Below are 16,787 nucleotides of genomic sequence, written 5' to 3'. Positions count from 1 at the left end.
GTTTGCCTTCACTCTCTCTCTCCCCCATGTGCCTCATAATTCTTTGAGTCCCACAAGAGTACAATCCTCAGCCTGTGAGAGCCTCAATACATGATATTAGTCCAGAAGTAACACATTGCTAAAGAAAAAAACACAGCTTTTTCCTCTAGGGCTCAAGTCTGCATGCAGACCAAAAAAAATACCGTGATGCTTGCACTGGAGGTGCTATAGATTGATTATTCTGCAACCTCCAGCAGCTTTTGCTCCTATCATGTCAAAGTTGGGAAGTCCGTCTCAAAGCCACAAGACACTGGCCAGCCTTTCATCTCTCCTTGCAAGGGAACATTTTGAAGCTCTAAACACATACTGTTGCCCTGGCCACAAAGAAGCTCTCTAACTAGCCCAAGGATGTTATGTGAATCTCACTATAGATCAAACGCTTGAAGATAGACCAGTCCCTGGAGTCTGCTGGAAAAAAAAACTCATGCACCAGTGCAGAAAAGGTTAGGCACAAGCGCGCACTAAAACCCAAGGGCAGGGTCTGAAGTTTCCACTGTTGAGAAATTCGCAGCAACAGACTTCAGAGCATTTCTGCAGAGATGAAGGACTGCAGCAAAGCAGCTGTTCCTTCTGCTGTGAAACAGTACAGAAACAAGTCACCACTCAGCACCACCCAAAACAGCCACACAAACAAGCCACCAAATAAGGCCTGAAAGTACTGCCAGAGAAAGCCTCCCTACTAAACACTGTTAAATCCTTCATAGGGTACACTCACGGGGATTAAGAAATGACAGATGAATCTGTACCCTAAGCTCCCTGAAGTCTCCAGTCTCTCTGGAGCCCTGCTAGAAACATAACACTCTTAGTCCTCATCTCTAGAAGTACATGGCATGAAAAACTTGGTGCAGCAGCACCTCCCAGACCATGCACCATGGCACTGCCACCAAGGTTCAGACCTGGTCTAGATCACTCAAATGACCAGAACCTCCTGGAAAACTCCTGGAAGGCAGATCACTTGCCTACTGATCAGATGTCATTGCATACAACTCAGCCTCCCCTTGAGATCCATTAATTATTTTTAAGACCCTCTGGAACTCACTGGCTTTGTTATTTCCCACAGCAATAATCTCAGCACCCAACTATACACTGTCTGGAACTGCCTTCCACACCAGTTCTCACTTTTAGCTAACATAAGATGATACAGTACAAAATGTTAATCCTGCCTTTTCCACTGTTTCTTTTCATAATTCTAAGCAAAGCAGTAGCTCTTCCTCTATAACCTGTAGGTAATTTTTACATTGCTTACAGGAGAAAAAAAAAAAAAAAACACAACAGGAAGGAGTATTTATTATAAGCTCTTTGAAAAATTATAGAAAGAAGGCAGCAAGAGGAGCCTAATTGTGGTTATCATTACTTGTCACTGACTCTCTATAATCTATCAGTCCTCAGAATGATTGCTTTCTCCACAGTTCATTCATCCAAAAGAAATGGAGAGATCAGGCGTTGTCTCTGTGAGTCAGATTGGCCTCAGCTGCAGAACGATTCCAGCAGGTGGAATCATCCACCTTTCTTCCTCCCCTGAGGTCTCAAAGATGCCTTCACAATAACCGCAGACCCTGCCTGCCAGCCAGCCAAGTTCAGGCCACGTGCTGCCAAATAAGCAAGGAGACTCACAGCACAGAACCACATCAGGACCCTGATATGAACTGAAAGATCCGCGAGTTCTGCACTGCCTGCAGCTCTGCAGCCTAACTGAGAAGAGCAGCAGTAGCCAAGAACTGGACTAAAGCTGGCAAATACAGACACCCCACTTGTGCCCACTGCATTTGTATTACATCCACAGACAAGTGTGCTATTAACAGTGCTTTGTTATGATACGGCGCTGTTGAGCATTTCGTGACAGTTTACAGAGCTTCAAAGCGAACAAAAGCCGCTCAACTCAGCGCAGGGACCCGGACGAGAAATCTCAGAGCCATCAATTACCAGCTCGAGAGCGCCATTACGTGGCAGAAGGTGGAACCGCAGCCCCGCCGAGCTCGCAGGGTGCCTTTCCTTAAGAGCGCATCAGAAAAAGAAATCAGCCATCAAAACCTGGTATGTAACTGTCCCGACAGCAGGAAGGAAACCATCGCCTCTCACATCTTATCTTAAACTCACCAGAGAGATCAGGTCTGCGATAGGTGAAGACATTATATAAAACAACATTCAGAGTCGTAGCTACCAACTTCCTATAGTAATAGCTATCCACAACTACCAGGGCCACCTAAAAGCAAGCATGTTATCTGCAGCCTGCCAGAAGCTTTTGCTGCACTGTCCAACAGCTGAGAGTGATTTTGTTAATTAAACTTACTCCTTCTATTGTAAACCCAATCTACTCCCTCTTAGGTGGGAGGAAAGATACTACACACACACACACACAAAAGGCTCAGCACAACTTAACCATAGCTAGAGAACCACTGAAAGCAAAAAGACAATCTTCCATTCATTCCATTGGAGGTGGGATGCTGTTCTGCTCACGAAGTAGCGATTTTGCTTCTAACAGGTTCTCAGCAGCACTCACCCAACTGGTGCTGGGGATCTCTGGCTATGCAGCACTCCTCCTCAGGAAGCTCCCTTCCATGGCTGACCCTCACAGGAGCTCCAGGTGCCTCCACCCTGTGTTCAGCCCTTCTGGCCGCATAGGGAGCACAGCTGCAAGCACTTTGCCTGCGTTCCCCGGGCAGCCACAGCCCTTCACCAGGTGCTCAATCACCAGTTCAAGCCACACCCTAACAGTTCCCCTGCAGAAGCTTTACTGCAAATGGTTATTTCAGAAAGGATTCCTGTTCCATCAACATCAGAAATGCTTAACATATGAAGTGGTTACCTATTGACAGCATCTGCAATTGCACAGGAACAACCACATGTAACACTTGCTTTACCTTCTATATTCTTCCAGACTGAGGAGAGAAAAAAAAAATACCTGCTCAAGCAGCAGCAGAAAACAAGAGCTGATAGGGCATGATCTTTGAAACAACCAAATGTGGACTGGTGGGAAATGAGCAAAGCATTGAGACTTAGGACTTCTTTTGTTTCTCCTGCAGTGTCATTTCTCCATTTACCATTAAAAATAGACAAAAGGGGAATATTGCTACTTATAAGCTGTGATATTTCCATTTCAGTTTCTGCATGCACACAACAGAGAAAGCCTTTTCTCAAAGCCTGGCTTCACACTTCACTTAATACCCACTAGAGGTGGTTATCAGCCTTCCATTAATTAGCTTGGCAAATAGTATAACCAGCCAGAGAGGACAGGACACAAAGGTAGGTGACAATGCCAAAGCACAAAAAGACAAAACCTCCCTCTTTGGATTAGAGCGTGTTAAGGAAGACAGGTGAATACCCTGTTTAAAAATCCTAGCCCACTGCCCTTACAATCAGAAAAATTAACACAGTGGAAGTAGTAGGATTTTGAAGATAAGAACCTAGGAGATGTACTCAGAGTTAGAACAATGAAGCTTATGAACCTACTGAAAAACAGTTGAGTACAAAGAGCAAACACTCTGAACACAATGGAGCAACTCCAGGAGCAGTGAAAGAATTTATTCCTACAGGTCCAGACTGCACTCTGCCAAAACTCCTGGCAGCAAGAGGCCTCCTCTCCAATCCCATTGTCCCTCACAAGAAAGAAAGCAAATTGAACACATAAAGTCCATTGAACTGTTTTTGTTTTGCTATTTTAAAGCAACATTGAATTATTTCTATTTCAATTCCTTTATAGTTTGCTGGGAAAAAAAAAAAAACAACAAAAAAAAACAGACACTAATAGCTGGAGTAAAAAACAACAGGGGCTTATAAGGCACCAGGATAAAACTGACAGCTCACCGTGAGCATCCACAGGTGGGCAGGTAACCCAAAGTACCAGGAACCACTGCCCCGATGGGACAGTGCTGCAACCACACCAGAGCCCAACAGCCCTTCCTTGCAGTCTCCCAGTCACTCTTCCTCAGGGCCTGCGGGGCGTGGAACCACGGGTGTGCAGCAGCAGATGGCGCAGGCTGGAAAGCACTCCCGTGTCTGAAACCATTCCCTCAAACGAGGTAGCGGGTCTAAAATAGAGGTTAATATAAAGTGCCTCACCCCATAGACAGTTCTGCATTTTCCAACTCCGAATTCCTGATGAAGAACGTTTCTCCTTGAGCACAAAGATTAGCAAAAGGCTGCGAGAACGCCCGCAATTCTGCCGGGCGCCGCCGGAGCCGCTCTCCGGTCACGGCAGCTCAAGGTCTGACGGCAGCTGAGGCGTTGCTGAGGAGCGCGGTGCAGCACGTGGCCGAGATGGGACTCCTGAACGCCGCGGGTCCTTCACGGGCCAAGCCTCGCGCTCTGCTGCGCGCGGTGCAAGGAGCACACACGTGCACAGGGAGAACGCAGAGCAAAACTGGAGATTGTGACTCTAAGCAAAGAACAACAGGAGCTGCGTGCAGAAACTCCCCTAAACCGCACGAGCAGTCAGGAACCCATTTTGGTTCTAAACACGCCCCTCGCCGCTCGAGGACACTCCGGACAACACTCCTTAACAAACCCCTCCCCTCACGCTCATTTCCCTCCACGCGATTTTGCAGCTCCGCCCCGGGGCGGTTCCACGAGGCCACCGCCTCCGCCGCCGCCCGCCCATTGCACGCCGCGCGCTGCTAAGGGGCTGCGGAGCACGCGGCTGCTGCCCGCTGTCCTCGGCGGGGCCGTTGCAGCCCTGCCGGCCGTACCAATGGGATGCAACGGATTCCTGTAATCCGGCCCCATGCTGCAGTTCTCCAGCAGCAGTTGCAGCCATTGTAGCTGTCAATACAGCATTCACAATATAGCTATCTTTTTTTATCCTTTACAATCAGCGTACTCTAGCAAAGAAAGGCTCCACTTTGAGAAATGAGCTTTCATCACACGGACATGCTCTTAGCTGAGCTGGGCAAAGGAGACCCTATTTCAAGTGACAAAACAGCTGCCTGCATGAATTCATGCCTGCCATGATGTCGCTCAGAGTTACACTGATATCATTTTTTAATCTTCGGTTTACTTGCTTAGGGTCAGCTTGGAGTTGACACAGATGTGGGGCCGTGCAATGCTACCAGTCACACCAAATATTGCCTTGGTTTTCTGCTCAGAGCAAATGCAAAGCTGTGTGGTGACAAGCTGAAGTGTGTGGCTTTGCCTGCAGATAATGCTGGGAGGAAGCACTGCTGGAGATACAGAGAATCCAAATGCTCAAAAGAGGGCTTTGTGAGCTGGTAAAAGCATAAAGGAGGGAATGTATTCTCAAGCAGTAAATGACTTCTTTCATAAAAACAGTTTTGCAGAAAAACTGTCACTGTCACCAGCAGTGCAGTGCCTGCTGCGACTGGAATTAAAAAAGGACACAAGTTATGCGGAGAAATTCATTCCCAATACTGCCGTGGGCAAAGACACTGGAGCTGGAAGTGTCTGAGCACTACAGGCTGTCATGGGTGGAGTTAACTTTATAAAAATAGAATAGAATGGCATGGAACATGGAATGGAATATGGAGTGGAATGTGGAATGGAATAGAATGGATGGGATGGGATGGAGTGGAGTGGAATGGAGTGAGTAGGATAGGATAGGATAGGATAGGACAGGATAGAATAGAATAGAATAGAATAGAATAGAATAGAATAGAATAGAATAGAATAGAATAGAATAGAATAGAATAGAATAGAATAGAATAGAATAGAATAGAATAGAATAGAATAGAGAAGGACCTTTAAATCCTTGCATCATCTCAATGCTGTAACTGTGAGATGGGGTGGAACCATGGGAACCCTTTGTACAGCTCAGCGTTTTCCCAAAGCAGAAAGCTTCTCCAGAGCTGCCGGACTGCTCAGTGCTGGTTTCCTTCCCCCAGATGCAGTGTGCCGTGTGGCCAAGCAGCAGTGACACCATGATGTGTTATGTCACATATGCAGCCTCAAAACCTTGCCAACAGAATTTTCTACCCTATGAGAAATCCTTCAGTTTCAGGGTGTTTTGAGCCCATTTGTTAGAAACATCAACGCAACAAGACCTCTATGCTAGTTTGCAAGAACAAAAGGATGACATTAGGGAAGCTGGAAATTTCCAGCAGAGTTCCAGCAAATCCTGCAGCATCGCTGGGTCTGAAAGCTGTGTAGGGAGACAGGAGCAGTGCTGCTCTGTGCATCCCTGCAGTGCATCACACCAACAGCCATGGCACAGCACAACCTCCAATTGGGGGTACTGGGTCTGCTGTTCTCTTGGGGTTACGGAGAATAATGTATAGCTCCTTACAAAAAAAGGAAAAAAAGCACTGAAGTAAGAGGGAAAAGAGATTTTTGCATAGTTAATATGTACTTTTAAAGATCTTATTTCAACTTTATCTCATTTTTATACATCACACAGAATCACAGAATTGTAGGGGTTGGAAGGGACCTCCAGAGATCGAGTCCAACTCCCCTGCCAAAGCATAGTCTGCTTTTTGTAATGGATGTGATCTATTTGTATGCTTGCAGAAACGTACGAACAAATGAATATACATATATTAAAGGAAGGGGAGAATGGTGTATTGGGGGGTGCATGACTCAAAGAAAGGTTGTGAGGAGGATGAGGAGGGGGAGGATGAGGGTGGGGAGGAGGAAAAGAAGGTGAAAAGTAGGATGATGTGGAATACAAGGAGGAGGAGGAGGATGAAGATGAAAGTGATACTGATGGTACTGATGATGGTGAGGATGAGGATGAAGAAGGAAAGATGCGAATAATGGTGCGGGCCCCCGCGCCCCTCCTTTCTTTGCCCTTCCCCGGGGATAAGGGGGTGATGGGGGGGAGGCGTGAGCTCTCCAGGTGACGTCACCCCTCACCTCCCCCCCCATCCAACCCGTTCCGCGCGTGCGCAACGCGTCCGTCCTCCCCTCTCCCCCCTCCCCCGGTCAACCTTCTCCCGAAGCGCGGAGGATGCGGGGCCGCAGGTGGGCGCGGGGCTGGGGGAGGACATGGGGGGGGACCCTCGTGTGGTGGTGCGGGAGAATACGAGCAAATAGGAAGGTTAGGGTGCAGTCAGGGGAGATGAGTGCACGGTGAGGAAGTGTGTGAATCAGTTGAGGGGGTTGCAAAGGGCGTTGCATGTGTGCGGGGCGGGGGTGGGGAGACGGGCGAAAGATTTTGGAGGTGCAGCGGGGGGGCCTGCGGGGCTCTGAGGGACATCACTGCGCAGTGTGAGGACATCGCATCAGGGTGCCCCTGTGGGGGATGCGTTGGGCGTTGTGCACGGGTCGTAGGGATGGGATTTTGGGGATGGTAGGTTGTGGGGGGGCAGCAAGGAGCTGCCTGCCCCCCGCGGTGCTCGATGCGCTGAGCAGCCGTGCGGAGGCGGTGCGTTGTGGGGTGCGCAGGCGCTGCGCGATGGGATGGGAGAGGGCGATGTGGGGCTGGGGGGGCATTTTGGGGCGCATCGGGGGGGCCGTGCACTGAGCTGCACGTATGAGGGATGCTGGCAGGGGCATGCGCAGTGCACACATGCGGGTGTGTGCAGCGGAGAGCTTGGGGGCACAAAACAGGGTACGTGTGAATGGTGCAGGTGTGCACAAAGCTGGTGCACAATGGTGCACACGTGCACAGCGCACACCTACGTGTGTATGCAGCCTGTTGTGCTGCCATGTATGCAGCCACCCCAAATGCATGCAGCTCCTGAGCATGCAAATAGCACTGTGTATGTGTGCATCTTCATGTGCAGACGTGGTGTGCAAACATGTGCCCTGCACCTTTGTATATACAGGGCTGCATGTGTGCAGAGCTGCAGACGGGCACAGGATGTACCTGCACTCAGATTCACCTGTATGCATGTACCGCTCTTATGCATGCACCCTGACAGTCATGCGCTCCCAGGTGTGCATACAGAACATCTGGGCACTGTGCACACATGCACTCTTGCATGTATGTGCCTCTGTGCAGGCATGCATTCCCTCCACACACAGGGCTACATGCCTGCACAGGATTGCATGCCTGGAGGACACTTCTGGGATGCTGCTGAGGTGCTACCAGGAGCTTTCTAAAATCCATCAGGATGGAATGCCAGTACTGCTGGGTTTCTACTGAGATACTGCAAGCATACTCTACTACTAAGATACTAAGATACTAAGTACTAAGAGGCAACAGCTTATTACTGCAGCACTGCTGAGGTGCTATGAAGACAGTACTAAGATGCTCTAGGGATACTACTGAGATACTACCAAGATACGACTAAGACACTAAGATACTACTGGGATACTACTGGCACTGGGATTACAGGCAGCAAAGGGAATAGGGAGCCCTGCTGACACAGCCTGTGAGCAGCAGGTGCCTCATGGGCACCTTGTCCCCACAGCTAAGACGGCAGCGGTGGCAAGGAGGATGGAGGCACCCCTGGTAAGCCTGGAGGAGGAGTTTGAGGAGGGGCCTGGGGACAATGGAGGGGCCCCTCAACGCACCGTGGACCCAGCACTGGCTGAGCTGGAGAGCTTCTCGACTGAGATGATGAGCTTCAAATCGATGGAGGACCTGGTGCAGGAGTTCGATGAGAAGCTCACCGTCTGCTTCCGCAACTACGATGCCACCACTGAGGGCCTGGCCCCTGTGAGAGGCAGGCTGCAGGCACAGGAGGAGGAGGAGCACCTCCAGGATGAGGAGTGAGTAAGGCCTCTTCCTGCTGGGAACATGGGTCTCCTTGCATTCCCATCCCCGTGTTGTTGCATGATTGTGCAGCGCACCAAACTTTTGGTGCAGTATCCTCTGAGTGTGCTCCCTTAGGCCTTCTGTGCTCCTTATACTCCTGAGACTTCCCCCACGTGCTGCTCAGTGCCCTACATCATGGCATAGCTGTGCATCCGCATGGAGTTTCTGTGTGGTGTCCTACAAATACAACACATAGGACACATAGGACGCTCAGGCCTGCATGCCACCGTGCAGCGCTCTGAGATAAACCCCACTTCCAGCATGGAAACGTGCTTGCCCCATTGCAGCATGATTGTGCGGAGTAATGGTGTTTGTCCTATGAGAGGGCACATTTGGGGCTGTGCACCTCCTTGAGCGCGTGCAGGTGACCCTCTAGGTGCAAAACAGGCCCTTCCCTCACAGCCTGATAACGCAGTACCGTGCAGTGTCTGTAGTATCCTGGATATATACATATCCAGGTGCTCCACATGACATTGCAGCGGGCCCAGGCTTTGTGAGGAGAGCTGGGGGTAAGTGTGAGCTGTGAGCAAGCTGTGAGTAGGGCTCAGCCCCCTCCTTGCAATGTAAAACTGTGCACCAAAGTGGGGCAGCTGGGAGCAAAATCTGCCCAGTGCTGCCTGTGCGGCCAAAAGCACCATAAGTGGCATTTGCATTGAAATCTAATTTTCACACAAAACCTTTTTCTTGGTAGCAAAATGCCATTTAGGGGCAGAATTTATGTTTTTTATTTTATTTTTTTTTCCCGAGATGTTGACATACAAACACCTTTCTAATGGATTTCTTTTTGCCTGTTTAATTGAGGTTATTCGCCAGCCTGCACTTTCTAATGCTGATTCTTCACCAAGCAAAGTGGTTGTTTTCAAACCAAAAGCTCCCAGATCTCTTCTATTTTTCAGCTGTTTTTGTATTTTTCAGTGAAAAATCAGAGAAAAAATGCATTTTGGCAGAACGCCCGGAACGCAGCGCTGCCACCAGCAGCCCATGGTGCCACTTTGTGCTGTGGATTGTGTCATTTTGGGTCAGTTTGGGCAAAACAGGCTTTTTTTTTCCCCACTCCTCAATGAGCCCTGTGTGCATGGATGGGGGATGGGTGGAGGCCTTAAAGGCGCCGCTTTCCTCTAATTATTAACCAGCAATTGCCATAATTAACCTGGAAATCTGAGCTGAGAAAAAGCTCATTTGCTTTTTCTTTATTAGTTGCTTTTTTTTGTTAAAAATGGGAATATGATTTTTTTTTTAAGGTCCCATTTTTATGCATTGTGAAATATGTGCGTAAGAGGAAATTAAAATCAGATGAGGAGCGAGATGAGATGAATATCCCAAAATGAGTGTTTTTATGGTTGGTTTGGAGCTGGGGGCAATTAGAGAGGGGAGGCTGTTTTGGGGTGATTTAGGGGGAATTGGAATTATGCTAATGTGCACACACTTTTAAGGTATTCTGAGGCAGAATTTGGGGCGTTTTGGGATGTTTTGCATATCACAGTGGTGGTGAGGGAGTGGCCACCAGGCAATAATTAGAAGTATTTCAGGGTGTCCTGGGGCTCACTTTGGGATGCATTGTGGTATTTTGGCATGCTGTTTCACGATGGCTTTCTGTGGGGCAGCACTGTGGGGCATTCTGGGGTATTTTGGTGATCCCCACTAAACACCTACTTCCCTGCAGAGTCTGGGATGCCCTCACTGATGGCTTTGTCCCCCGAGGCTCCCCCCGGCCCTGGATGCACCCTGAGGCTGAGGCCCCTGATGGCATCGATCCCCAGGTATGGCTGTGACCCCCTTGGCACCCCAAAGCCCTGTTAGTCCTTGCCAATCTGTTCCCAAACTGGGAAGAAAATAGTGTTTACTTCATTGGCTTCATTGTAATGAGTTCATTCTATGAAGAGCTATGTTTGGGGTTGTGGGACGGCATAAAAAATCCACTGAATTGAGCTTGTTTGGATGTTGTGCAACCTGTCACTAGAGAAGAGCGTCCTCATCCACCACCTCCATCCATTTCCTTCCATGGCTTCACCATCCGAAATTTCCCTGTTATCTCCATACCTGATGACTCCATTCAGTCTCTTCATGCAGCATCCTTAATGCTCTCTTCAAATACCTGAAAGGTGATTGCAGTGAGTGTGGGGCTGGTTTCTTCTCACCGGTGATAGGATGAGGGGAAATGGCCTCAAGTTGCACCAGGGTTAAGTTTAGGTTGGATATCAGGAAACACTTCTTTACAGAAAGCCCTGCAATGGGCTGCTCAGGGAGCTGTTGTGTCACCATCCCTGGATGTGTTTAAAAACTGTTTGGATGTGGTGGTGCTCAGGGACGTGATTTAGCAAAAGATTGTTAGAGTTGGGGTAGTATGGTTAGGTTGTGGTTGGACTTGATGATTTTTAAGGTCTTTTACAACCTGAGCAATTTTATGTTGCTATGATTCACCCATCAAACTTGTCCCCATCCATCATTTCCACCCAACATCACCATTTGAAGTTTCTAACACCTCCATCCAGCATCCCCAGCCAGTATGACCCACCACTGCGTCCCCATTCAACATCCACATCCAGTGCTTCCATCAAACACCTCATAAGCCAACATCTCTCCATACAACACTCCTATCCAATGCCTCTGATCTAACACCTCCATCCCAAACCCCTATCCACTGCCTCCATCCAACATCTCCATCCAGCTCTCCCATCTAATGTCTCCTTGTCAGTTCCTCCCATGCAGCATCTCCATGCAACATCTCTGCAGCGTAAGCCCTACAGGCAGTGCACCCCCAGTGCTGTGGTTCTGGTAGTTCTTCCCATGAGCTATAGGGCTATGTCTGTGCCTATGCCATTCCCATACTTGCACCAGGCAGTGCCTGTGGTGCCACTGAGGTGACCAGCTTGTCTCCTGCAGCTCTGTGAGAAGGAAGATGAAGAGCTTGCTGAGAGAAGCGAACACGACTCAGGCATCAATGAGGAACCACTGCTGACAGCTGAGCAGGTACCTACACCCAGACACGTGGATGTCTCTGTAACACTGGGCTCACACTGCTCAGGACACAAAAAGGCCAAATCCACTTGTTCTGGGACAAGAGCATACATGTGGGCAAGGTTGCGGGACTCAGATGTCGGATGCAGGGTGCAAATGTGGGATGATGTGGGCTGCAGAGTGCAGATGTGAACACTGGTGCTTCACAGGTCATCGAGGAGCTGGAGGAGCTGATGCAGAGCTCGCCTGACCCTGAGGTGGATCCTGAGGGTGATGAGGAGGAGGAGGAGGAAGAAGAAGATGAGGAAGAGGATGCTGAGGCCAACGCAGAGGGTGATGGTGGAGGCAGGGGCATGGAGCCCATCATCCTGCGTGAGCTGCACACCTTCTCCCCCACCATCAACAACAACTGCTCCCATGAAGGTATGGGCAGTAGGAGCCAGGCACAGCCCTTTCTGGGTGCAGTTTTCACCAAATTGGACATCAGGAGGTGGCTCTCTGGAAAAAATGAGCCCTTCGAGATCTTTCTTATAGCATGGTTTTAGATGGTCCTGTGTTTCAACAAGCATGCAGCACATTTTGCAAAATGTCTCCAGCATTGTGCACTGCACTAAGTGCATGTTGCTAAGTGGCATGTGCCATCCTAAGCATGCCACGCAGGTGATCCATTGACAAGTTCATTTTGAAAAAATGTCTCACTTGTGCTGCGCATGGCTGTTTGCATCCTGCACTTTTCTGATGGCACTGTGCATGCATATGATTGCATGCAGCAAGGTCTTCCCTGAGCCATGCTTGGTGCATTTTCCTAATTTGCTGTCATGCACCATACACCAGACATTTTCCAAAATACATGGGAAATTTGATGATACTTTTTAATAATTGCACCAGGTTTTCCCCCAAATATACCTTGTCTACGTTTCACTGACAGCAAGGAGGGTTTCCCTAATCTTACCAGGCATTTTGATAATTGCTTTGTATATTCCCTAATTGTACTTAATGCTTTTCATTTACTGCACCATGCATGCCATTAATTGCATCAGGCTCTTCCATAGTTGCTCAGGGCACCTTGTTCTGACACCGGGCACTTCAGCAATTGTGCTATGACAGTGCTGGGTGTTCCAGCAATGCGCTGAGCATTTCACTGATCACGAAGCAGTAAAAAGGTTACAGTGTGCATTTCACTGATTACTCTGTGCATTTTGTTAATTATCTCTAGAATTTTACTGACTGTACCTCATGCTCAAATAATTGCATGATGCATGTCACTAATTGCCACAGACATTCCAGTAATTAAATTGCATCATTCATTTTGATCATTGCTCCAGGTATTTCACTCATGCACTGTGCTTTTGCTGAGTGCACCAGGAGTAGCTCTCACTGCATGAGGAATGCCATGAATTGCCCCAGACATTCTCGTAATTGCAATGTGCATGTCACTAATTGCACCAGGTGCTTAACTAATACACCGTGCCTTTCACTGACTGCATCAGAAATAAGACTCACTGCACCATGATGTCACTCACTGCACCGTGCATGTCACTAATTGCACCGGACATTCCCGTAGCTGCACTGGACCTTTGCTAACCGCAACATGCATTGCACTGAGCATCCCAGGCATCCCACCAACTGCACCTTGCACGTAAGGCCTTTTTGTACAGTGCATGCACGCTGTGCACCCTAACGATGATGCTGGCGGCAGGGCTGGAGCAGCTGACGGCCGGGGAGCTGGCAGCGGCAGCAGGGCGCGCAGAGGCAGCGAGCCGGGCACTGTCGGCCGAGCTGGTGGCCCAGCTGGCACGGCGGGATGAGCTGGCCTTCGAGAAGGAGGTGAAGACGGCGTTTATTGGGGCACTGCTGGCCGTGCAGGGGGAGCAGCGGGAGCAGCGGGAGGCTGCACGCCGCCGCCGCCGCGACCGTGGGCTCAGCCTGCAAGGAGGTCGTCCCGAGCGTGGGGGACAGATGCCCAGAAAGGTGGGGATGGGGTCGACTGACATATGGACGTGAGCCTGGGGGAGGTGGGGTGTGGGGCCCTGCGGATGTGGGGATGGCAAGGAACGGGATGGGGTAGAATGGGATGGAGTGAGATGGGATAGGATAGCATAGCATCAGATGGGATGAGATGAAGGGACATGGGATTGAGCACATGGAGGCCACTGGACATGGGCAGGACAGGCATGGGGATGTGAAGATGGGATGGGGTGACAGGGAGGTGGATCGGGGAGATGGGGGGGGATATTGGTGCCCAGGGTGGTGTCCTCATGCCAGGAGGTGACAGGATAATGCGTGTCCCCAGCGGTTCAGCATGGAGGGCATCTCCAGCATCCTGCAATCCGGCCTGCGTCAGACCTTTGGCCCCGCTGCGAACGAGAAGCAGGTGCCTTTTCCCCCCAATTTGCCCAAATCTATCCCCTTCCACTCCCTGCTCTGCACAGCCCTTTGTGTGTCATTTTTGCCCTTTTTTATTCCTTCGGTCCTCTCTAGCCAGGGGTGCATGTGCATTTGAGCATAACTTTTGCAGTATCCATTTAACTCAATAGCCCCCCAAACATCTGTAAATTAAATGCAATTGCTGGAAAGTTGCAGCTGTATTTGGCACTTCTGCTTTTGCACCAATTTGGGGTGGTTTGCATCAGTGAGGTGTAAAAAAAGAGAGGCAGCTTTATGGCATGGAGGTGTTTTGGGGGCATTTTTCTGCTTTGCAGTATCTGAACACAGTGATTCCCTATGAGAAGAAGGGTTCGCCGCCCTCCGTTGAGGATCTGCAGATGCTCACCAACAGTGAGTCCTTGCTTGACCCATATTGAATCACCATAACATGGCCAATTTGGGGCACAAACACACAATTTGCATTGCTGCAGTGCCCACAACTTGGATGAATTTTTTATTTTTTTTTTACATTTTTTCAACACAGCCAGTTGGGGGTGCAGCCACCTTTTTTGCAATCAGATGCATGACACCAATGCAGCACAGCTGGTTTGGAGGAGAAACACCATTTTGTATCAGTGAAGCATTGTGAGTTTTCAGGCACAGTTGTCTCATCTGCACCACTGCAGCAAATCAAAGCTTTTGCATCAGCATGGCTGCTGTTGGTTTTTGCATCACTGTGGTCCACGCACATTGGGAAAGATTTTGTACCCCCCGGCATGGCCAATTTGGGGCAAAATTGTTCATTTTGCATCAGTATGCCCTGAGCAATTTGGGGTGCAGTTTCCCATTTTGCATTGCTCTAGCACAGCTGATTTGCAGGGCCTCTCCTGCCCCACCTTTCCCATTTTTACAGCCCACCTCAGTGCCAATTTGGGTGGAAAATTCCATTTTACATCACCTGAGTGTGGTTGATGGGGGTGAAAATGCTCCACTGGGGTACTGTCAGAATGGGTACACTGTGGTAGTGCCTCTGTGATGGTGTTTGGGGACTGAATAGAGGTATGTGGAGATACATGGACTGCTCAAGGTCCTTTTTCACTGTGCAGTCCTGTTTGCTATGAAGGAGGGAAATGAGAAGGTGCCCACGCTGCTGACGGACTACATCCTCAAAGGTACCTGCATGTGCCCCATGCATCCCCCCTGCATCCTCCATACCCCAAGGGCATTCCCCATTTTATCAGTGTGTCCTTTCTGCATCTCCCTTACCCTCATGCACCTCTCCTGCAGTGCTCATGCACGTCTCATGCATTTTTTGTGCATTCCTTACATCTCCCCTTCATGTTGGGTGCGTCTCCTGAGCATCCCTCCTGCATCTTTACAGCATCCTCATGGACCTTCACATGTCATTGTCCATTCTCCTTCACCCCCTGTGTACTCATCCATGGCCCTTCTGCATCCATTGGGAATGCCTGGGCACCTGTAATGCGCCATTGTGCATTTCTCTCCTTTGAATATCCTTTATGTGCCTCATGCATCTCCTGGGCGTCCCTTGTGCATCATCTGCTCATCCTCCTGCATCTTTTGTGCATCCCCCATGCGCTCTTTGTACATCACTGCATGCCCCGGTGCATCCCCTGTACTCCCTTTTGTGCATGCCTTGTGAATTCTTCATTCATCCCTTCTGTTTTCCTCCTGTATCCTCTTACATCCCATTTACAGCTATTGTGCAACCTCATTCAACCAGAAGCACCCTCATTATGAATGCTTATGCATCCTTGGTGCAAGCTCATGAATGCTCACACGTAGTAGTGCATACAAACCCTCAACCATGCACGTGCACCCCCATGCATATTCATGCAACCTACTGCACACTCATGCATCACTGTGCACCTCTGCACATCTTTGTGGACCCCCCTGCAGCCCTGTTATCTACGCATCACTCTGCAGCCGCCTGCACCCTAGTGCAGCCCTGTGCACACTTGTGCACGCTCACCTCTCTCGTTGCAGTGCTCTGCCCAACCTGATGCAGTGCAGCCCTGCACCCCCAAACTTCAGCACCCCCAGAAATGGGGCCAGTCACATGGAAACAGGTCACCTGCACCTCCCCGGCCCACATCCCCCCAAACCTCTGCACAGCTGGGAAATAAACAATTTGTTTCATTAATTAAGCAACTGGCATCCAGTGTCTTCTTCCCCTGCATTCAATGAATAGAATTATAGAATTGCTCAGGTTGTAAAAGACCTTAAAGATCATCAAGTCCAACCACAACCTAACCATACTACCCCAACTCTAACAACCTTTTGCTAAATCACGTCCCTGAGCACCACCACATCCAAACAGTTTTTAAACACATCCAGGGATGGTGACACAACAGCTCCCTGAGCAGCCCATTGCAGGGCTTTCTGTAAAGAAGTGTTTCCTGATATCCAGCCTAAACTTAACCCTGGTGCAACTTGAGGCCATTTCCCCTCATCCTATCACTGGTGAGAAGAAACCAGCCCCACACTCACTCAAATACCTTTCAGGTATTTGAAGAGAGCAGTAAGGTCTCCCCTCAGCCTCCTTTTCCCCAGACTCAAGCCCCAGTTCCCTCCTGTGAGTCTCTCCTCACAGGCCATATTCTCCACGCCCTTCAGCAGCCTTGTTGCCCTTCTCTGGACCTGCTCCAGCACCTCCGTGTCCTTTCTGTACTGAGGTGCCCAAAACTGAACACAGTACTCAAGGTGAGGCCTCACCAGTGCTGAGTCCAGGGGCAGGATGACTTCCCTGGTC

The 16,787-nt window shown here is 49.5% G+C and overlaps 2 protein-coding genes across 3 annotated transcripts in view; one reads left to right on the top strand and one right to left on the bottom strand.

The window, feature by feature from the left end:
* PKNOX2 (PBX/knotted 1 homeobox 2) overlaps positions 1-16,787 on the bottom strand; it is a 138,205-nt gene that overhangs the window by 53,960 nt on the left and 67,458 nt on the right. The window lies entirely within an intron of this gene.
* Positions 6,827-16,182, top strand: FEZ1 (fasciculation and elongation protein zeta 1). 2 transcript variants are annotated; one of them, XM_052697402.1, is made up of 10 exons: positions 6,827-6,948; positions 8,343-8,643; positions 10,353-10,449; positions 11,573-11,659; positions 11,857-12,070; positions 13,347-13,618; positions 13,941-14,021; positions 14,350-14,425; positions 15,121-15,186; positions 16,022-16,182. In XM_052697402.1, the coding sequence occupies exons 2-10, from the start codon at positions 8,369-8,371 to the stop codon at positions 16,036-16,038; spliced, it is 1,185 nt and encodes a 394-aa protein (XP_052553362.1). In that variant the 5' UTR covers positions 6,827-6,948; positions 8,343-8,368; the 3' UTR covers positions 16,039-16,182. The 2 variants fall into 2 exon arrangements, with proteins under 2 accessions (XP_052553362.1, XP_052553363.1); XM_052697403.1 differs by lacking the exon at positions 6,827-6,948 and adding an exon at positions 7,171-7,194.

The sequence above is a fragment of the Tympanuchus pallidicinctus genome, unplaced genomic scaffold (assembly GCF_026119805.1).
Source record: "Tympanuchus pallidicinctus isolate F22 unplaced genomic scaffold, pur_lepc_1.0 scaffold30, whole genome shotgun sequence".
NCBI classification, from domain to species: domain Eukaryota; kingdom Metazoa; phylum Chordata; class Aves; order Galliformes; family Phasianidae; genus Tympanuchus; species Tympanuchus pallidicinctus.
Note: the sequence above shows the minus strand (reverse complement) of the source record. Positions and strands in the feature narration are given on the sequence as shown.

What these genes read in the sequence shown, in the direction of transcription:
- FEZ1 (XM_052697402.1), top strand. Translation starts at nt 8,369, where the DNA reads ATGGAGGCACCCCTGGTAAGCCTGGAGGAGGAGTTTGAGGAGGGGCCT. An exon ending in CACTGCTGACAGCTGAGCAG is followed by an intron (nt 11,660 to 11,856) that starts GTACCTACACCC and finishes GGTGCTTCACAG; the next exon opens with GTCATCGAGGAGCTGGAGGA. An exon ending in GGGGACAGATGCCCAGAAAG is followed by an intron (nt 13,619 to 13,940) that starts GTGGGGATGGGG and finishes GCGTGTCCCCAG; the next exon opens with CGGTTCAGCATGGAGGGCAT.